This window comes from Ceratotherium simum, chromosome 22 (assembly GCF_057802395.1).
Source record: "Ceratotherium simum simum isolate JZ-2026a chromosome 22, ASM5780239v1, whole genome shotgun sequence".
In the NCBI taxonomy this organism is placed as follows: Eukaryota; Metazoa; Chordata; class Mammalia; order Perissodactyla; family Rhinocerotidae; genus Ceratotherium; species Ceratotherium simum.
Window position 1 is genome coordinate 33,216,811 of NC_141921.1, and position 19,465 is coordinate 33,236,275.

The 19,465-nt window shown below is 50.3% G+C and overlaps 1 protein-coding gene across 4 annotated transcripts; it reads left to right on the forward strand.

Moving 5' to 3' along the window:
* The first annotated feature begins 790 nt into the window (after positions 1-790).
* Positions 791-17,892, forward strand: HTR1D (5-hydroxytryptamine receptor 1D). 4 transcript variants are annotated; one of them, XM_087446585.1, is made up of 4 exons: positions 4,282-8,460; positions 13,139-13,237; positions 13,937-14,060; positions 15,389-17,892. In XM_087446585.1, exon 4 carries the CDS (start codon positions 15,915-15,917, stop codon positions 17,046-17,048), a length of 1,134 nt encoding a protein of 377 aa, XP_087302711.1. In that variant the 5' UTR covers positions 4,282-8,460; positions 13,139-13,237; positions 13,937-14,060; positions 15,389-15,914; the 3' UTR covers positions 17,049-17,892. The 4 variants fall into 4 exon arrangements, with proteins under 4 accessions (XP_087302712.1, XP_087302709.1, XP_087302711.1 ...); XM_087446583.1 differs by lacking the exons at positions 4,282-8,460; positions 13,937-14,060 and adding an exon at positions 805-903; XM_087446584.1 differs by lacking the exon at positions 13,937-14,060.
* Positions 17,893-19,465: the final 1,573 nt, after the last annotated feature.

Sequence of the window (19,465 nt, forward strand, 5' to 3'; positions counted from 1 at the left end):
TCTGCTGTCTGAAGGAGGGAGAGTCTCCCGCCTCTCTGACCTCAGCTCCTACTGCTCATTCAGCCCCAGAACCGGCTGGTCACTGCCCCCTCCGAGTCTTAGCCTGGCTGTCCCTCACTTGGACTGCTGTTTCCCTGCATTCCTGCAGGGCCCACTCCCTCACCCCCTGTCTTTGCCCAGATGCCACTTTCCCAGTGAAGCCCCCACCTCACTCTCTATCTCCTTTCCCGCGTTAGTGTCCTCCACACCACTTACCTATGTAACTAGGGACTGCATTCCCGTGAGCTCCCCCGGCTCCACATCTGTTTGTTCACTGCCATATCCCAGTGCCTAGAACAAGCCTGACACCGAAGATCGATAAATATTTGTTAAATGAAGTAAAAAAATCCAACTAGGGATGAGCACAGGTAGGGATGGCCAGGCTGAAACCAAGGATCTCTGGGCATGACCCCCTCTAAGCACCCCTGCTCCAGACCCAGCCCATCCACTCTCCTACAGGTGGGGACCAGGGAGCACTGGGCTGGGGCCTCCTCCACCTCCCTTCCTGGGCGCCCACCCACCCCTGGGTCTGGGGCTGGGAAGGCGGCGGGGGCTCGGAGCTCCTCAGCCGCCGGGACTGGAAGGGGCCGTGCCTCGTCCCGGCGGGCGGGGGGCCGAGCGGGGAGGGAGCCGAGCGGGGGAGGAGCTGGGGGAGGGGAGCGAGGAGGCGCGGCGGGCGCGGGAAGGCGAACGTGGGGACGGAGCCGCAGGGCGCGGGGAGGGGCCCAGGGAGGTGCGGGGCCGCGAGGGCGCGGGCCGGGAAGCGCCCCGGGGCGGCGGCCGCGGGCGGGGAGACGCGGCGCTGCGCGAGGAAGCAGGAGCCGGGAGGGCGAGCCCGGGGCCGCACCTGCGGGCCGGGAGCGGGTAAGCGCTCGGAGAGAGTGCCGCCCGGAGAGGCGCGCGCCGGGCCTCGCGCATCCCGGAGGAGCTGGGGCAGGGCGGGGGCGCCCCTCCTCGGGGACCCGGGGCGTCCTGCATCTCCACGCTTTCGGACGGGGAGCCCGCGCGGGGAAGTGGGGTCCAGAGGACCAGCCCAGCCCGAGGGGAGCCCAGTCCGGAGCCCCCGGATGGAGGGCGGGCGAGGCGGCGCCCGGAGGCGGCTGCGGGACCCCGAGCGCGCATTCCGGTGCCCCGCGCCCGAGCGAGGTCTGGCGGGGCGGGAGGGGCGCCCCCCGGGCGGGGGGCTGCGACGCCCCCACGTGGCCCCGGGCGGCCGAGAGAAGCAGGGCGCTCCCCCCTGCCGGCCAGGTCCGGGCGCGGCGCCGCGGCGGGGCCGCCCCTTTCTGAAGGGGAGTTGAAGGAGCGTTCAGTGTGGAGCCTCGCCTTCCAGACCCGAAGCCCTAACTAGCTTCATGACCTTGGGCAGGTCGCTGCGTCTCTTCGAACCTCAGTTTGCACATCTATCAAATGGGGGGGATACTTTTCCTGCCCTGCGGATCCGTGGGAATAAATGAGATGCCCGATGGATGCCTTTTTATAAACTGTAAACTTCTGTACTGATCCCAGCTAATCACATAGTGTCAGAACTGGAAGGGCACTAAGAAATCTGCTTTATTGCAGATAGGCAGAGTGGGGAATAAATCTTGCCCAAAGTCACACTGCTTGTGAGAGAATATGACTGAAGTCCCTTGCCTCTCTAGCTCGGGGGAAGTTTAAGAATTAGGAGCGGTGGCTCTTGGGGCAGACTAGCTGCATTAGCAAACCGGGCTTGGCTATATGCTAGCTGTGTGACCTTGAGAAAGCCGTTTTAACCTCTCTGAGCCTTGATTTCCTCCCATGTGAAATGCGGGTAAGAAGGCTGGCCTCACAGGCTCACTGTGCAAGTCAAATGGGGCCATTGCTCAGCCCAGTACCTGCCCCGCACAACAGTTCAGTCATTAGTGGCCATCATTGCTTTGGTTATTAGGAGCCACCTCTCCATCTATTTCCTGGAATCAGCCTCCAGTGTTTTCTAACTGAGCATACATCATGGGTGTGTGCTCTCCTCTGAACCCCAAAGCCACCGGCCAGGGTCTCAGCCTTCCTCTCAAGGACATCAAGGGACGCTGTACCGACAGCAGCCAGCAAGGACTTGGACAGCTGGACCTTCTCTGGCCTTTAGTCCTGTCCAGCTGGTGGGGAGAAGTGTGGGGTCTTTGTTGTGGAGGCATCTGGGAAGCCAGGACCTAGTGGATGGCATATGAGGGAGGGGGCTGGCAGCTGGATATGACTGGCAGGGCCTAGGGCCTCCTCTCCCCATGGTGCCCAGGACAGGGCAGAAATACAGAGGGGCTTCCTCAGAGTTTGTCAGTTACCTGATGGATGAATAATGAGGGTGGGTACCCTGGGTCATCCTGTCTCTTCTGGGCCACACATGGATGACTGCTTTTTGGCGAGAGTGATGCAAATGTGAGCAGAAATACAGATTCTCAGAGCTGGGCGTTCCCAGGACCTGAAAGGCCCCTCATTACACAGATGGCTCCCACCTGATGGACCCTGCCAAGGTCACCAGTGTCCTCCAGGAAGCTGAATTCAGCAGACACTGGTCAGTTCTTAACTTTCTTTCTTTCTTTCTTTCTTTTTTTTTTTTTTGTGAAGAAGATTGGCCCTGGGCTAACATCCATGCCCATCTTCCTCTACTTTGTATGGAACACCACCACTGCATGGCTTAATGAGTGGTGCGTATGTCCACGCCCAGGATCCGGACCTGCGAACCCTGGGCCGCTGAAGCGGAGCGCATGAACTTAACCGCTACGCCACCGGGCCAGCCCCAGTCCTTAACTTTGTTTCTTAGCGGCAGTTGACACTGCTGACCACTCCTTCCCTCTGGAAACACCCTCTTCTGGCTCCCACGACTTAACAATGTCGTGTTTTCCCTCCTTCGTCTCTGTTGTTTTTGCAGGTTCATCCTCCTTGCTACAGCCGTGAGCTGCTCTGCTCTCCCAGGCCCTCCTCTCTTCTCGTAGTAGACACTCTCCCTGGGTGAGCTCATCCACCCCCCTGGCTTTAGTAACCACCTCTGTGAATGTGACTCATACACGTTATCTCCAGCCCAGATCGCTCCTCAGGCTGCAGACCCATGTGCTCATTGTCGGGCGCTGTTCTAGGCATTGGAGGTACAGCAATGAGCTAGATAGAAGGTGTGTGTTGGCGGGGAGGACAAGCAGTAAACAAATGAGCAGAAAATATCAGAAAGGGGTAAGTGCTCGAATGAGCATAGAGCAGGGTGATATGACAGAGGATGAGAGCTATTTTATGTTGGCTGCTCAAAGCTTTGCCGAAGAGGTGAAATTTAAGGGGGGGCAGCTGGTAAGAGATGAGGTCAGAGAGGTGGCTGGGGGGCGGGCAGGGCCAGGTAATGTAGGGCCTTGTAGGCCATGGTGAGGAGTTTGGATTTATTCTGATATGGGAGCCGTTGCAGAGTTGCAAACAGGAGAGGAGGAAGGCTGTTATTTCTCTAGGGCTCATATGAACCTCACAAGAGGAGTTATTCTATACTGATTGCGAGCCTACTGTGCTCTGGGCACTGGAGTGGGGAGGGAATAGGTAGCTCTTCAAGGAGCTTCCAGCAGTAAGAGGCACAAGCAAACCTGGAGTCTGGAGAGAGTTTAAAGGAGGGGGATTTTGCATCTAGTTGGCCAGGGAAGCCTTCCTGGAAGAAGTGGCTTTTTTTTCTGAGGAAGATTCCCCCTAAGCTAATTAACATCTGTGCCAATCTTCCTCTGTTTCGTATGTGGGTCGCTGCCACTGCATGGCCGTCGACACGTGGTGTAGGTCCACTCCGGGAACCAAACCCGGGCCGCCAAATCTGAGTGTGCCAAACCTAACCACCAGGCCACAGGGCCGGCCCTGGAAGTGGCTTTTGAGAAGCGCTTCAGAGAACAGAGAGCAGATGATGATAGATACGTGTGGAGGGGGGTGGAAAAGCTTGCTCTTCCGGGCAGAGGGCGATCTGTGAGCCTGAAGCAAGACACAAATGCCCCAAATGTGGGTAGAGAAGTCAGGGGAGAGGAGAGGTCAGGCTAGGGAGGGAGTCTGGGCTGTTCAGAGCAAGGCCCTGGACCTGGCCACTTACTTGCTGTGTGACCTTGAGCCGGTTGCATTACCTTTCTGAGCCTTAGCTTCCTCATGCATAAAAGAGAAGCAACTGGTTAAATGCTGGGGCAGAGAAGGAGGGAGGGAGGATTCCAAGTGTTGGGGATGGGTGAATAACAGGCTAATGCCTACCAAGGAGGAAACAGGAGGGGTTGGTGTGGACGAGGAAGACCGTGGCTCGATTGAGTTTGGGGCCCCTGTGGGACAGCCAGGAGGGATGACCAAAGGACATTTGGGGCCAGAGGTACAGAGAGGGGTGTCAAAGGTAGAACTGTCAGTGTTCCTCTTTCGTTCTTTGAGTGAATCGTTCCTGAACCACTGGAAGTATCAAACCAAAACACATCTGTGAACAAAACCGGGTCTCTGCTCCATCTCATGGGGAGAGAGAGCCCCCAGCACTGGGCTGCAGGGGGACGAGGGAGGTGCGGTACGAACCAGAAACAGGAGGCGCTGCTGGGCACAGAGGAGGGGCTGGCCCCACTTGGGTGGACGGAGTGGACAAATTTCAGCAGAGGAGACAGTTGAATTCTATCCTGAGGGTAAAGTTGGAGTTGGACCAGGGCGTGATGGGGAAGAGTACACCCCACACAGAGGGCGCTGGGCTCCATAACACACAGGCCTCCCCTCCCTTCAGGAACTGGAGTCCAAACAGGGAGACAGGCCGGCGGCAAGTGAGCCCAGTCGAGGGAGTCCAGTGTGATAAGACCAGTGGGGAGAGGAGGAGGGAGCAATCAGTTCCATTCCTAGGGTCCAGAGAAACCTCCAGAAAAAGTGGAGGAGGCGAGAGGAAAGGCATTCCAGGTAGAAGGAACAACCTGTGCAAAGGCTCAGAGGTGTGCGAGAACCACAGTGTTTTCGCCGGAGGAGGTCTCAGCCAGGCTGGAGGTGGGATCTTTTGCTGAGTGCAGGTGAACAGGAGGATGAGAGGAAAGGGCTGGACTGTGCAATCTCCGGACATGTAAGCAATAGGAAATGAAGAAAAAGGATTTGAGGTGCGTGGAGGGAAGGGTTCTCCAAGCTTCAGTCCCGTGGAATAGGTATCAGTGGCCCAACTCCTTTTCATTCCTGATTCTGTTTGTCTTCCAGCGCTCAGCTTCAAAGCCACTTTCCGAGGGGGATCGCAGGATGCAGCAGGTTACCTATCCCTCTTACTTTCCTGTGGCTCCCTGCGTGCTCCACTGTCATCCTGGATCACGTCTGTGGTTCCAGGGCCAGGGCCACTATAAGTCTTCCTTGGAGCAGAGTCCACGTCTGTGTTGCTCATGCCAACCCGTGGTAGGCTTTAAGTAAATAGCTATTGAATAGTTGAGGAAACAGGCTCAGAGAGGTTAAGAAACTTGCCCAAGGTCACAGAGCTAGTAAATGGCAGAGCTGGGAAGCAAATTCAGTCTACCTGATTCCGAAGCTCGTGCGCTTCATCACAGCTGTATTGTGCCTCCCAGCAGGGAGAACAGATGGTGACTAGCAGGTTTGGATCTTGTAAACACAAACAAATTCAGTGTTTAATTTCTAGGAAATGAATTCCTGTTGTTAGTACCTTGTTTATCCAGTCAGCAGAAGACAGCCTCTCCTCTGACCTGAAAATGGTTTCACTCCGTCAGCTCAAGTGCTCTCTGGAGACCCAGATGTTGCAGCATCAGGGGTGGAGGAGCGGGTTGAGCTCCAGGGCCAGAGGATGCAGCCCTCAAGGCTTCTTGCAGAGTGTGGTCTGCCCTGCCAGTCTGCCCCCAGGATTACTCCCCTCGTATGGAAACTCGGAGGGGAGGTGGGGGAGGATATGAAAATACCAAAAGCATATGGTATGAAAGCCTCTGGATACTTCTGTCCTTAGTCTCAAGTTCCTGCTACAAGTGGGAGGCAGTGGAAGGAGCACTGATGGGAGTCTGAGACTTGGTCTCTGCCCGTAACTCACTGTGTGACCTTGGGCAAGTGTCTTACCCTCTCTGAGCCTCTCTCCCTGTCAACACTGTGAGGGAATTGGATCAGATGATTCCTAAGAGTCCTTCCCGCTCTGACACTCTGAGATCCTTAAATCCTGGGGCTGACATTACTATTATCCCTTGCACAACTCGGTGTGGTCCGTGGAGCGGCAGCATCCCCTGGGAGCTTGTCAGAAATGCAGAATCTCAGGTCCTACTTCAGACTCACGGAATCAGATCCTGCATTTTCATAAGATCCCTAGGTCACGCGTGTGCCCATTCCAGTGTGAGAAGCACTGTGGCAACCATGTTCCCCCCTTCTCTCTGGGCTGTGCTGAGAAGGCGGCAGAGGATGGCGTGCTGAGTGCTGAATGAGGATGTCCGTGCGCCCTCCCGGCGGCAGAGAGAGGCCCGTTCAGGTGGGAGTGATGGGCCCTAGCATATAGCGGGTACCCAGGGAAGATGTTTGGAATGTGTGCAGGCGTGTGTGGGGTAAGTAGTCGTGGAAGGAAGAAGGGCGCGAACTGACTTTACTCAGCACCTATTGTGAGTGGTGGAGCGTGGAGTCCGGCAAGCCCAGGTTCCAATCCTAGATCTACGGTGTCCTAGCTCTGGGGCCTTAGGCAAGCCCTTTCTCTGAGCCTCAGTTCCCTCTCGTGGGAAATGGGAATAATAATAATAGGACAGGCTTCAGAGGGTTGTGGTCAGACTTAAATGAGTTGATATAGGAGAAGTGCTTAAAACAGTGCCTGGCACATAGTAAGCTCTTAATAATGTTGGCTATTACTTTACTATTACTAGTATTCCAGCCCCTGCCCGCGCAGCTCCCAGTACTGTACCAACCCCTTCCCCTGGATTGCATCGAGTTCCCCCTGGACAGAGTCCCAAAATGACCTCTAGGAGGCGCTATCACCCCTGTCAAGAACCACTGGTTCTAGAGCAGCATTATCCAATAGAAATAGAATGCAAGCCGCAAATGTAATTTGAGATTTAGAACATTTAGAGGTAGCCGTGTTAAAAAAAGAAAAAAGTGAAATCAATTTCAATTATATATTTTATTTGCCCAGTATATCCAAAATGTCATGTAACTGATATAAAAATTATTAATGAGATATTTTACATCCTTTTTTTTTTTTTGGACTAAGTCTTTGAAGCCCGGTGTGTTTTAACTTACAGCACATCTCAGTGCCCACATTTCAAGCGCTCAATGGTCACATGTAGCCAGTAGTGGTTATTCTAGTTGCTCAGTGCTGACTCTCCATCCCGGCTGTGCCACGTATTACCTCTATGGCCTTGGGTTAGTCATTTTACCTCTCTGGACCTCAGTTTCTTCATCTGAAAAATGGGGATACTAACTCTGCCCCAAGCGGTAGTATTAGGGGCAGGTGGTAAGAGTTTAAAACCCCTTTGCCCACTTTCCCACAAGCGTGAGAGGCTCCAGTGTGTTGTTAACCACAAAGGCAACAGCCTTTGTACAGTGCGTTTGGTTGATCAAGGTGGTCCTTCCCTGCTGAAGGCTGGTCACGACCTAGCGCAAGGTGGAGAGTTGGAAGGGGTTGCATTCTCATCCTTCCCTGTTGCAAAGGCCTTGAAAACAGGCTTCTCCTGTCTTTGATTTTTTTAAAGATAACGAGATTGTCATGATGAAGATAACCAGCGATCATCCAGGCCAGTCGTTGTCAATCCTGGCTGCACCTTGGAAACACTTGGGGAACTTTGAAAAATTACCGTGCCTGGGCTCTGCCCCTCGGAGGGTGAGGCCTGGATGTCTGTTTTTTTCTAACAGTATTTGTACTTTTTTAAAGCTTCCCCAGGTGATTCTGATGCACAGTAGGAGAATCTCTGATCTGGTCCCACGCTCTCATTTTCAAGATGGAGAAACTGAGACCCAGAGGAGGAAGTGACTTATCTGAGGTCACAGAGAATTAGTGGCAGAACCAAGCTGAAGCCCAGGGCTCCCTTCTCCATCCAGTACGCTGTTCTCAGGGCCCATTCCTCATCAGTTCATGCAGCCCTTCATAAACATTTATTGAGCTCTTGCTCTGGGCCAGGTGTCAGGGCTATGGGGTTAAATAAGGCGTGGTCCCTGCACTGAGGTCCAGTGATGGGGACAGTCCAGTGTGGTAAGAGCTATGGTGGTGGGCTTCCAGGAGATGGGTACCTAACCCGAGCCGGGCTGGGGGAGGTTAGGGAAGGCTTCCTGGGCAGATGCCAGAACTTCTCCTGCAGGGTCACTTGGAGTTAGGCAGGCAGAGGGCTGGGGAGAGGATACTTTCCAGGCAGAGGACACAGCAGGGACAAAGCTGCAGAGCAGGAAACAGCACTGAGCGTGGATATGGCAGCAGGGGGCTGACAGAAGAGCAAGCAGCTTGGTGCCACTGGAGCGTGAAGGTCACAGCCACCTAGGTCAGGAGATGATGCTGGAAATGTAAGTAAAGCCTGGGTCATGAGGGGTCTCAAAACCAAGCTGTGGAGCTGGGACTTAGTCCCGGGTGCAGTGGGAGCCACTGAAGGATTTTAAGGGAGTGACACGGTCAGACTCTTGGTTAAAAGGAAGATTCTGGGTGTGATTGGTAAGAGAATGGAGAAGGGGCAGGAGTGGAGGCAGCAAGACCATTCAGGCCAGGGAAGATGATGGCCTGAAACAGGATGGTGACAGCAGGGGTAGCGAAGGGAGAAAAGAGCCATGGCAGAGTTCAGTTTAGGCAGTAGAATTGACAGAATCTAGTAATTCAGTGAATGAGGGGACTATATCAGTCAGCTATTGCTGTGTAACAAGCCACCCTCAAACTCAGTGGATTAAAACAGCAACATTTATTACTACAATGCATGTGTTTGGAGACTGGCTGATTTAATCTGAAATTAGCTGGGCATTTCTGCTGATCTTAGCTGGGCTCATACATGCTCCTGCCCGTTGGCCGACGAGCTCTGTTCCAGGTTGGGTTTGGCTGGGGCAGCTCTGCTGCAGCATCTTCATCTCCTCTGGGGACCGGTGGGATAGCCCACACATGTTCTTCCAATGGAGATGGCGGAGTGCAAGCAGAAACAGGCACAGCCTCTTGAGGACTAAATTTGGAACTGGCTCACTGTCACTTCTGCCTCATTCTGTTGGCCATAGCTGGTCCATGCTGAACCCAGAATTGAGGGACAAGGAAATATACTCCTCCTTTTGATAGAGGAAGGTGGGGGCAGCATGGGGTAGTCAAAGCACTGAGCTGATCTGGGACGGATGCTGAACTTTGCTATGTGATCTTAGGCAACCTCTAAGGCACCCACCCCTCTGGCCATCAGCCATCTCAGCTGATTAGATTGGATTACGTCATTTAAATAGTTCCTTCTAAATCATGTTTGCCAGGGAAAGACTATTAATTATAACTACCTATAATTTACAGAGCATTTACTGTATGGCTGGTGCTTTCTACTCAGTTCACTAAACATAACAGCCACATGACATTGGTATTGTTATTGTCCCCATTTTCCACGTGAAGAAACTGAGCTCAAGGTTGTTAAATGACGAGCCCATAGTCTCCCTTTGACCAGCAGAACTGGTACCTAAGGTTCCTAGACACTTAACCTGACTTTTTTTGTTGTTGGTGGTGAGGCAGTTTGGCTCTGAGCTAACATCTGTGCCCGTCTTCCTCTGCTTTGTATGTGGGATGCTGCCACAGCATGGCTTGATGAGCAGTGCACAGGTCTGTGCCTGGGATACGAACCTGTGAACCCTGGGCCACCAAAGCGGAGCACACGAACTTAAGCACTCTGCCACCGGGCTGGCCCCTTAACCTTACTTTTTTGGGTAAACTTTTTACAAAAACAGAAGTGCCCCAAACGCAAGTATACAGCCTGATGAATTTTCACAAAGTGAACACACCCAACTCAAGAAACAGAACATGACCTTCATCCAGGAGCCCCCTCATTCTCCCTCCCAGTCATTACATCCCTCACCTCCGGGGCAACACACCAGCGTGACTGCCATCAGTGTGGGTCAGTTTTGCCTGTTCTTGAACTTTATGAAGTTTGGATCACACGTGGTGTCATAATGTTGAGTTTCTTCTGCCCCACATTATGTCTGTGAGATTCATCCACGTGGTTGTGTGTAGTGGGGAGCTGAGGTTCATTCTCATTGACGTATAGTATTCTACTGTATGAATATGCCACGATTTATTTATCCACTCTACTGTTGATGCTTGGGCAGTTTGAGGTTGTTAAATAGTGCTCTTATGAACAATTCTTCCATGCGTCTTTTGGTGGACATATGTACGTGTTTTGTTGGGTATAACTGGGAATGGAAGTTTTGGGTCAGAGGTTTGGCTACTTTTTGTTTTCTACATTTTCCAGATTTTATAATTAGAGAAACTGAGGTGAAAGATTGACTTGCTCAGGAAGCTGATTAGATTTCAAAACCTGCACTCAGAGATAGACGGATGGATGGATGGATAGATAGATAGACACACACACACCCGTGTTAAAACTTTTCAGTCTTCCCCACATATATTATTTTATTTCACCCTCATGAAACTCCCGGGAGATAGACTTGATACCCTGATTTTATAGAAGAGAAAACTGAGGCTGTGGGAGGTCATATGTGGTAGAGAGGATGAGATGAAATAACAGCTGGGGAGGCACTTTGTAAAATATAAAGCACTCTTCAGATCTGTGGAGAATGATTTCCCGTCCAGGACTCACTCATCTGTACCACACAGCTTCTAGAGAAAGAACAGACACGAATTCCTCTGTGGGGGATTTATTCTACTGCCACAAATCTTTATCACAGAGCCTTGGATTTTTCCCTCTGAAAGGATGAGACTGGCTTCTGAGGATACATTAAACCCATATATCCTCTTTGTTTCTGGCATGGTTTTATGACTCACTTAGTTTATTTTAACTAAGTGAGAAAGGGGAGGTGACTGATCTTCCTGTGAATTGAATGAGCCCTGGGTAGGAAATCTTAGTAAAGAGTGATTAACAGAACACCTGCTGGGTGGCAGCCACTGTGCCGGGCATGTTATCCCTCCATCATTGAATCCACATAGCAGTTCCGGGGGAAAGGTGCTGTTACCCCACTTTACGGATGAGGAAGAAAAGCCCAGGAGGTGAAATGACTTGCCTCACATCCCACAGTAGGGATTGTTTGCTGGTAAGGAACTGAAAATCCTCTCTCTTATTACTGTATCTCAGTGCCTGCTGTGTCCATTCGAACTGGCTCAACTAGGAAAAGTACGAGTTGGTACAAATGAGGTTTCCTGGGGACAGAGGTTGCTTGCGGACATCCGAGGATAGGAAGGCTCCTCTCCCTCCTCTCCTAGGGCAGATGGTTCCTCTCTCTCTCTGCTCCTTTCTCTGTCTGCTCCATTCTCCTGCTTCTCTCTGCAGACCTGTTTTCTTTGTTTATTTATGGGTTTTCTGCTCCCCCCACACTTGCCCTGGCTTTGGTCATGGCTGTGACCCAACTCCAGCCTCAGGAGCCTCAGCTTTCAAGTTGCTCCCCCTCCATCATCTGTCTGCTCAGCTGCTCACAATCTCCATTCTAAACTCCCAAGACAGAATCTGATTGGCTCATTTCTGGTCACATGTCCATCCTGGTCCAATCAGCTGTGGTCAGAGGTGGTCTGTGGAATAAGTTGGGATTGGGACCCAGGTCTGTCTGTCTGCCTGCTTTTTCCCCTCCACCCCTCTGCGGAGATGCTAGAGCGGGGGGTGCATGGTCTGGCTGGAGTCTGTGTGACCTGGACTCCAGGGGAGGCGCTGCTGCTGCGATGGCTCCAGGAGTGTGGTGGGCAGGCGAGAAGCTCCGTGAGTGGCTGGTAGTTCTGACGATGGCAGACATCACTCACCAAAATAACAGTGAGGCCTGGTTTCTAGTGAGGGAAGAGACCTTGTTGCCTGGAGACCTGAATTTGATTGGACACATCCTAGAGAAACCAGAGAAGTCATCGTTTACTGTGTTGGCCGTTTGGATCCATGATCTTACTAGTTCTCCCCAAACTCCTGTGAGGTATGGATTATCATCTTCCTCACTGAGGCTGTGCGGGCTCAGAGAGCGTAAGTGACTTGCCCAATGGCCACAGCGGGAAAGTGGAGCAGCAGGCGTTGAGACCTGAGCCTGCCTGACTTAAAATACATGCTTTTAGCCACTGCCCTCCATCTGTGTTATCCTCAATCCATTTGTTCAGGACTCTTCAGTTTATAGCACATACCTGATCTTACTAGAACTACTAAACACCCCTTTGGGCAGCATAGCCATGCTTATGTTCCCATTTTACCAAGAAAGAAACAGGGTCAAAGAGAAGTTGTGACTTGCCCATGGTTACTCCACTGGTCAGCGGCAGAGCCGGGACCAGAACCCACATCTTTGGGACTAAAATATATCAATAGGTACTAATGTACCAAAATGTATCACTGTTATTGCTGGTAGTAATAGCGTTAGGTTTTTTTCATAATGGACAAAATTGATTGTTTAAGAAAAATTACAAATATATAACTCTCTACAAAAGAGTATATATGTAACATACATACAGTTCAAAGAATAATAATAAACATCCATGTACCCACCACCACCTTAAAGAATAGAATAGGGGCTGGCCCCATGGCCTACTGGTTAAGTTTGGCGTGCTCTGTTTCAACAGCCTGGGTTCGGTTCCCAGGCATGGACCTACACCACTTGTTGGTGGCCGTGCCGTGGTGGTGATCCACATGCAAAATAGAGGAAGATTGGCACAGATGTTAGCTCAGGGCCAATCTTCCTTAGCAAAAAAAAAAAAAAGAGTAGAACATCATTGATACCTTTAAAACTCCTCCACAGTTACATTCCCTCATCCTTTCTCCTCCAGGGGTAACTACCATCCTGAATTTTATATTTAACGTTTCCTTGCTTTTCCTTATGGCTTTGCTACACATATTTATAGCCCTAAACAGTTTGTTTCTTCTTACATGTTTCTGACTTGGGCACTAAGTGTTAGGTTTGTGAGAATCTCCCACTTTGATGGATGCAGCTTTCGTTTACTCAGTTTTACTTCTCTGTAGCACTCCGTCGTAGGAATATGCCACATCCTACCATTCTAGTGTTGACGGACATGAGAGTGATTTCCAGTTGTTTGCTATTACAGGCGATGCTATGGTGACCGTTCTTGCTCCTGCCTGCTGGTGAACACACAGAAGAGTTTCTCTGTCATGTATACCTGGAAGGGAAATTACTGGGTCATGAGGTAGTCATTACGTCTTTAGCTTTATGAGATAATACCAAATTGTTTGCTAATGAGGTTCCCCAATTTACATTCTACTAGTGGTAGGTGAAAACTCCTGTTGCTACACACCCTTACCCAATGACATGACATGATCAGATTTAGAATTTTTTACCTTCTGCTGGGTGAAAATGATATCTCATTATTATTTTAATTTGAAGTGTGATGGGAGAGAGGTAGTTGCTTATGGGGCTACAGTCTGTATCTCCAAAGGTAGCAGGATTATGGGAAATTCCCCCAACTTTCTTCAGGGTGGGGCGGGACAGCAGGTAGGAGAGGAGGGAGACAGCTTCAGAATCATGTAGCTTCCTGCGAAGCTCCAGCCCAGCATTCCTGACCAAGGCAATCCACCCGGTCCTTCTTCCCAAGATATCACCCACCAGCCTCTCAGGCCTTTCTGAGCCCACGCCTTTCACTGGATGAGGTCATCGGAATGCCTGGAACCCAGGAGTGACCGCATGGGTTTGTGGGGCAAGCACACAGCCGTCTGTGAGAAATGATGGCACCTCACTCACCCAGACTGTCTTGAAGGAAGAAAATTCCAAACAGTCCAACCCGACTTCTCATTTTCCTTGTGAACCAAAGTGGGAGCCAGAGGCTTCTGGGGTGCAGCACAGGGTGAGGGGTGGGGCAAGAGGGATCATCATTTTCACCTGTCACCAGGGAGTCCCAACCAGCTCCGCTCCTGGAAGCACTTGTGCCTTAAGCCTTTTCCCTGACTTGAAGCAGTGTAGAGAAGAGTGGAGATTTCCAGAGCTGGCTCTGGTCCTGGTTCTTCTACTTCCAGGTGGGTGACCTCGGGCAGGTGACATCACCTCTATGAGCATCACTGGCTCATTTGTAAGTTGGGGGCCTTTTTGCCCACTTCACAGGTTGGGTGAGTCTTAGCCCCAGGGCTAAATAACTCAGTGCCTAGAACACAGAAGAACTCCACAGACGATATTGTAAAAATATCCTTCACACGTGGGGAAAGTTTTGGAGCAGGCTGCTTAAGATTGATTTTCTTAAATTGAGGCTGTTTCCCCTCTTCTGGCAGATTTTTTTTTTTGTGTGTGAGGAAGATCAGCCCTGAGCTAACATCTATTGCCAATCCTCCTCCTTTTTTCCCCCAAAGCCCCAGTAGATAGTTGTATGTCATAGTTGCACATCCTTCTAGTTGCCGTATGTGGGACGCGGCCTCAGCATGGCCAGAGAAGCGGTGCGTCTGTGCGCGCCCAGGATCCGAACCCGGGCCGCCAGAAGCAGAGCGAGCGCACTCAACCGCTAAGCCACGGGGCCGGCCCTGGCAGATATTTTCCAAAGACAAAGCACCCACAACTTTGTGGAATGGGAGGGAGAAAAGAAAATGAGTCTTCAAGATTTCTTTTTCTAGTAATTTTATTGAGATCATAATGGTTTACAACATTGTGTAATTTCGAGCATATATTATTGTTTATCAGTTTCTGGATAGACTTTATCATGCTCACCTCCAGTAGTCTAATTATTGTCCCTCACCGTACATATATGTCCCTTTACCCCTTTTAGCCACCCCCCAAGATTTTTTTGTGACTAAACTTCCAATTTCCAATTTCTGAATGTATTTTCTGGATTTGAACTTTCACCGTGAAAAATGCTCAGGGTTTTTATTTTTGCAATTAATTTCTTTGCTTAACAAAAAGATGTTTTTGTGTTTGCTTTTTTTTTGTTTTAAGAATCATGCATGCTCACTCTAGGAAAATTCATATGAATAGAAGAAAGGTCACCTCCCCCTTCCCAATTCTTAGAGAAATGCATTGTAACATTTGGTATCTTTCCTGATGACAAAAAACAGAGTTATTTTGTTTAGTTTCCATTGTTGCTGAATAAACAGATGATTTCTGATTCACAATTTACAGAGCTGATTTCATGTACTTGTGACAAGCCTGTGATGCTTCCAACAGCTCTGAGACTTTGCCCGCTCTGGGAATTGTGGGGGTGGGGCACATTGCCCTCCTCTGCCTTCTCCTGACCAGAATACCAGTTTCACTGCACCCCTGCCAGCATTAAGCAATATCCATTTAATCTTATAGTTAATTTCAAGTGTCCAAATTGTCATTCTAGAACCTAACTCGACTTTTTTTCTTCTTTAAACCCTAGAGCTTCTGAACGTGTGCCCTTCTCGATGAACCCACAGTGATCTGTTTGTTTGCCTTCTCCCGGCTCATGCATTCCTCAAGTCTTGGTAACCGGAATGTTTTGTCTGTTCAGGCTCAAAACGGTCAGCAGGACAGGAACCGAAGTTACGTACCTCGTACTGTGTCACGATGAACCCGGGAAAACTGGGAGCTGTTGACTGGACTGCTTCTCCGAATCAGCTGGTAGTTCTTTTTGTCTCTAGTTTTAAAAGCCCCCCCGGAGGCCCCCTGAAAGCTGGGTAAAGTTCCAGAACAGTGAGACATCTTGGGGTTCACCTGGTTTAGGAAAGACCTTAACTAACTACCAGCTGGTCGTCACCTCCATGTTCTTTAAATAGTCGAGTCTTGAGGTCTTTTCACTGTGGTCTGTTCTGATGGATGGCTCCCACCAGCGTGAATCAGAAGGATGACCTTGTTCTGTGAGCAGGACACCTGTGAGAGAAGGAGCTGTGTGTGTGGAAGTCTGTGGGAAGAGAGAGCCCCCTAGAATGTCCCCACCAAACCAGTCAGTGGAAGGCCTTCTCCAGGAGGCCTCCAACAGACCCCTGAACGCTACAGAAAGCCCAGAGGCTTGGGATCCGGGGACCCTCCAGGCCCTCAAGATTTCTCTTGCTGTGGGCCTGTCCATCATCACACTGGCCACAGTCCTTTCCAATGCCTTTGTGCTTACCACCATCTTCCTCACCAGGAAGCTCCACACCCCAGCCAACTATCTCATCGGCTCCCTGGCCATGACTGACCTCTTAGTTTCCATCTTGGTCATGCCCATCAGCATCGCATATACCACCACCCGCACCTGGAGCTTTGGCCAAATCCTGTGTGACATCTGGCTGTCTTCTGACGTCACGTGCTGCACGGCCTCCATCCTGCACCTCTTTGTCATCGCTCTGGACAGGTACTGGGCCATCACTGATGCCCTGGAGTACAGCAAACGCCGGACAGCAGGCCATGCTGCCGCCATGATTGCCGTCGTCTGGGTCATCTCCATCTGTATCTCCATCCCACCGCTCTTCTGGCGGCAGGCCAAAGCTCACGAGGAGATGTCGGACTGCCTGGTGAACACTTCTCAGATCTCCTACACCGTCTACTCCACATGTGGGGCCTTCTACATCCCGTCTGTGTTGCTCGTCATCCTCTACAGCCGGATCTACAGGGCTGCCCGGAACCGCATCCTGAATCCACCATCACTCTACGGGAAACGCTTCACCACCGCCCACCTCATCATGGGCTCTGCGGGATCCTCGCTCTGCTCTCTCAACCCCAGCCTCCATGAAGGGCACTCTCCTTCGGCCGGCTCCCCACTCTTTTTCAGCCACGTGAAAATCAAGCTTGCTGACAGTATCCTGGAGCGCAAGAGAATTTCCGCTGCTCGAGAAAGGAAAGCCACTAAAACCCTGGGGGTCATTCTGGGGGCCTTCATCATCTGTTGGCTGCCATTCTTTGCTGCATCTCTGGTCCTCCCCATCTGCCGGGACTCCTGCTGGATCCACCCAGCCCTCTTTGACTTTTTCACCTGGCTTGGCTATTTAAACTCCCTCATCAATCCAATAATCTATACTGTATTTAATGAAGAGTTTAGGCAAGCGTTTCAGAAAGTTGTCCATTTCCGGAAAGCCTCCTAGTCTTATTTGGTAGTGACTCCTGTTCTCTTTTGTGTCTTGTAACCCAATTGAGGTTGTCTTTTTTGTTTTTCCTGAGATTTGAGTGAATCTTGATATCTTGGGTTTCGGTTCAAGCAATAGAATTGTTTGGCATTCTTTTTCCTGTTGTCTTCTTGACTTCTGAGCCACCAAAAGTTAGGCAGCTGTGTGAAAGGGGACAGACTGAAAATTTCGCTTAGCATACTATTTTCACAGTTCATCCATGTTGGAAGAAACATCGCCCACAGGATTCCCTGTTGATTCAATTCAGGTGGAAAGCTGTCTGACTCTGTAGGAAGACCCCAGGCTCAAAGGGGAGGCTTTCTGGGCTACCTAAGTTTTGTATGGCGCTCAAAGGAGGGTAGATGAGATTAATGACCTGAGTTGAAAAAGAATCTGGAGTCAAGATGGAGGGATCTCCGTTCCATGTGGAACCTTGCTTGGAAAATAACATCCAGGACTCCACTGAGTCCTTAGATTGAATCTCTCCCAGTTTTTCATGGGGAGAGATTCAGTGATTGAGGTGTCAATGATATAAAGAGATGGAGAGAGATTCAGAAGCCGGGGGCAAGGGAGCAGGATGGTTGGAACCAGATCAACTATCCCGTACCTTTCCTCTTTCCCCAATATCTCTGCACCATCTTAATGGTCTGAAGTTAAAACCCACAATCACCCCCATTGAAGGAGATTGATAGTCTTTGGACCCACCAAGCTTTGAATGGAACACCACTCTGAATTTTTTTTTTCTGAATTATTTTTTTACATCCTATTCTCATCAGAGATCTTAAGATGTTGCGTCTTGTCAAATAAAAAGCATGAGACATCATGATCAGTAAAGTCTTTGGGTAATTTTTCCCCATCTCCCTTGATGTAGAAACCTTTCAATTCAGTTGTCTCCAGCATTCATTGAGCACCTACCACATGCCAGGCCCTGTGCCAGAGTCCTGTCTCCCTGGAGCCTCATCACAGTGAAAGTCAGTGTAACTGGATGATTAAAGCTGAGGACCTTGTGCCTTAGTTGAAATCCAAATGCTACCAATTTCTAGCTGGATGAGCTTGGACAAGTTTCTTAATCCTTTGCCTCACTTTCCTCAACTGTAAAATGGGGATAATAATAGGTATGTTATTGTATAAAAATAATAGCCACTGTTTATTGAGTGCCTCCAATGCTCCTTGCGTACAATTTCTCCTTTGCTCTTCATCCTCATTTTATAGATGCGGTAAATAAACTTGCCTGTGGTTAGGGAAGGTTTCATAAAGAGGTGACACTTCAGCAGCCTCCCAAAAGATGAGCCCTTGTGGGATGACAGGCTAAGGAAGGGGAGATGTGGTGAGGCCTCCTGGGGGAGGTGGAGCAGCGCGAAGGAAGGTAGGGAAGGTCAGGCCGGGTGGAAAAAAGAGCAGGAACAGAGCCTGGGAGGCCTGTAATGCTTAATGGCGTCTCTGGGCACGGGAAGAAGAATGAGAGCCAGGAATATGGGATATCAGGCAGGGAGGGAAAGATTGGGGGGGATACCCAGAGAAGTCTTGTGCTGACCTTCAGGTTTCTGCTGGGCCTCTCACAGTGTCATCCCTGGACCATTTGCATTAGTCTGCTAGGGAGCTTGTTGACATTGGATTCCTGGTCCCCAACTCAGATCCACTAAATCAGAATCTGTGGCGTGAGGCCCAGGAGTCTGCATTTTAAATAAGCCCCTCTCCCACTTCTTGTACTAGGAGATTTCTGTGCCTCTAAAGTTTGGGAACCACCGAGTTGGTGTCTTGCTCACACTGTGAGGCCCCTCCCTGAGGCCAGAGACACCTGTCAGCATGCTCGTTGCTTTCCTCTGCACCTGGTGTGCCCGTTCCTATCTTCCTTCAAGGCTATGATCTCTCCCATCTCCTCCATGTTACTTTGGGCCATCTTCCTGATTTGGGAAAGATCAGGAATTCAGAGGCTGGACAGGGAATTACGTACTATGTTGCTCAACGGCGAAGGGCACAGGCTTTGAAGTCGGAGACACGCAGAATTGAATCCCAGTTCTACCACTCACTAGCTGTGAGACCTGGGACAAGTCACTCAGCCTCTCCAGTTTCTTCAACTGTTAAATGGCTTTGTTAGTATCTAAGCTAGTATCTAAGGATTTTTGTGAGGATTAAATTAGGTAGTGTTGTAAAACGCTTCTCACACGTAAAATGCCTGGCACGTAAGTGCTGAGTAAGGTGCCATCTGTTACAATTTGAGAGCTTTGAGCCAATTACAAAAGAAGTTCAAATGCTACCTCCTCAGAGGCCTTTCCTGACTATCTAGAACAAAGATTGGTAAACCTTTTATTCCTTTTTTTTATTTTTATTTTTTTTAAAGATTTTATTTATTTTATTTTTCCCCCCAAAGCCCCAGTGGATAGTTGTGTGTCGTA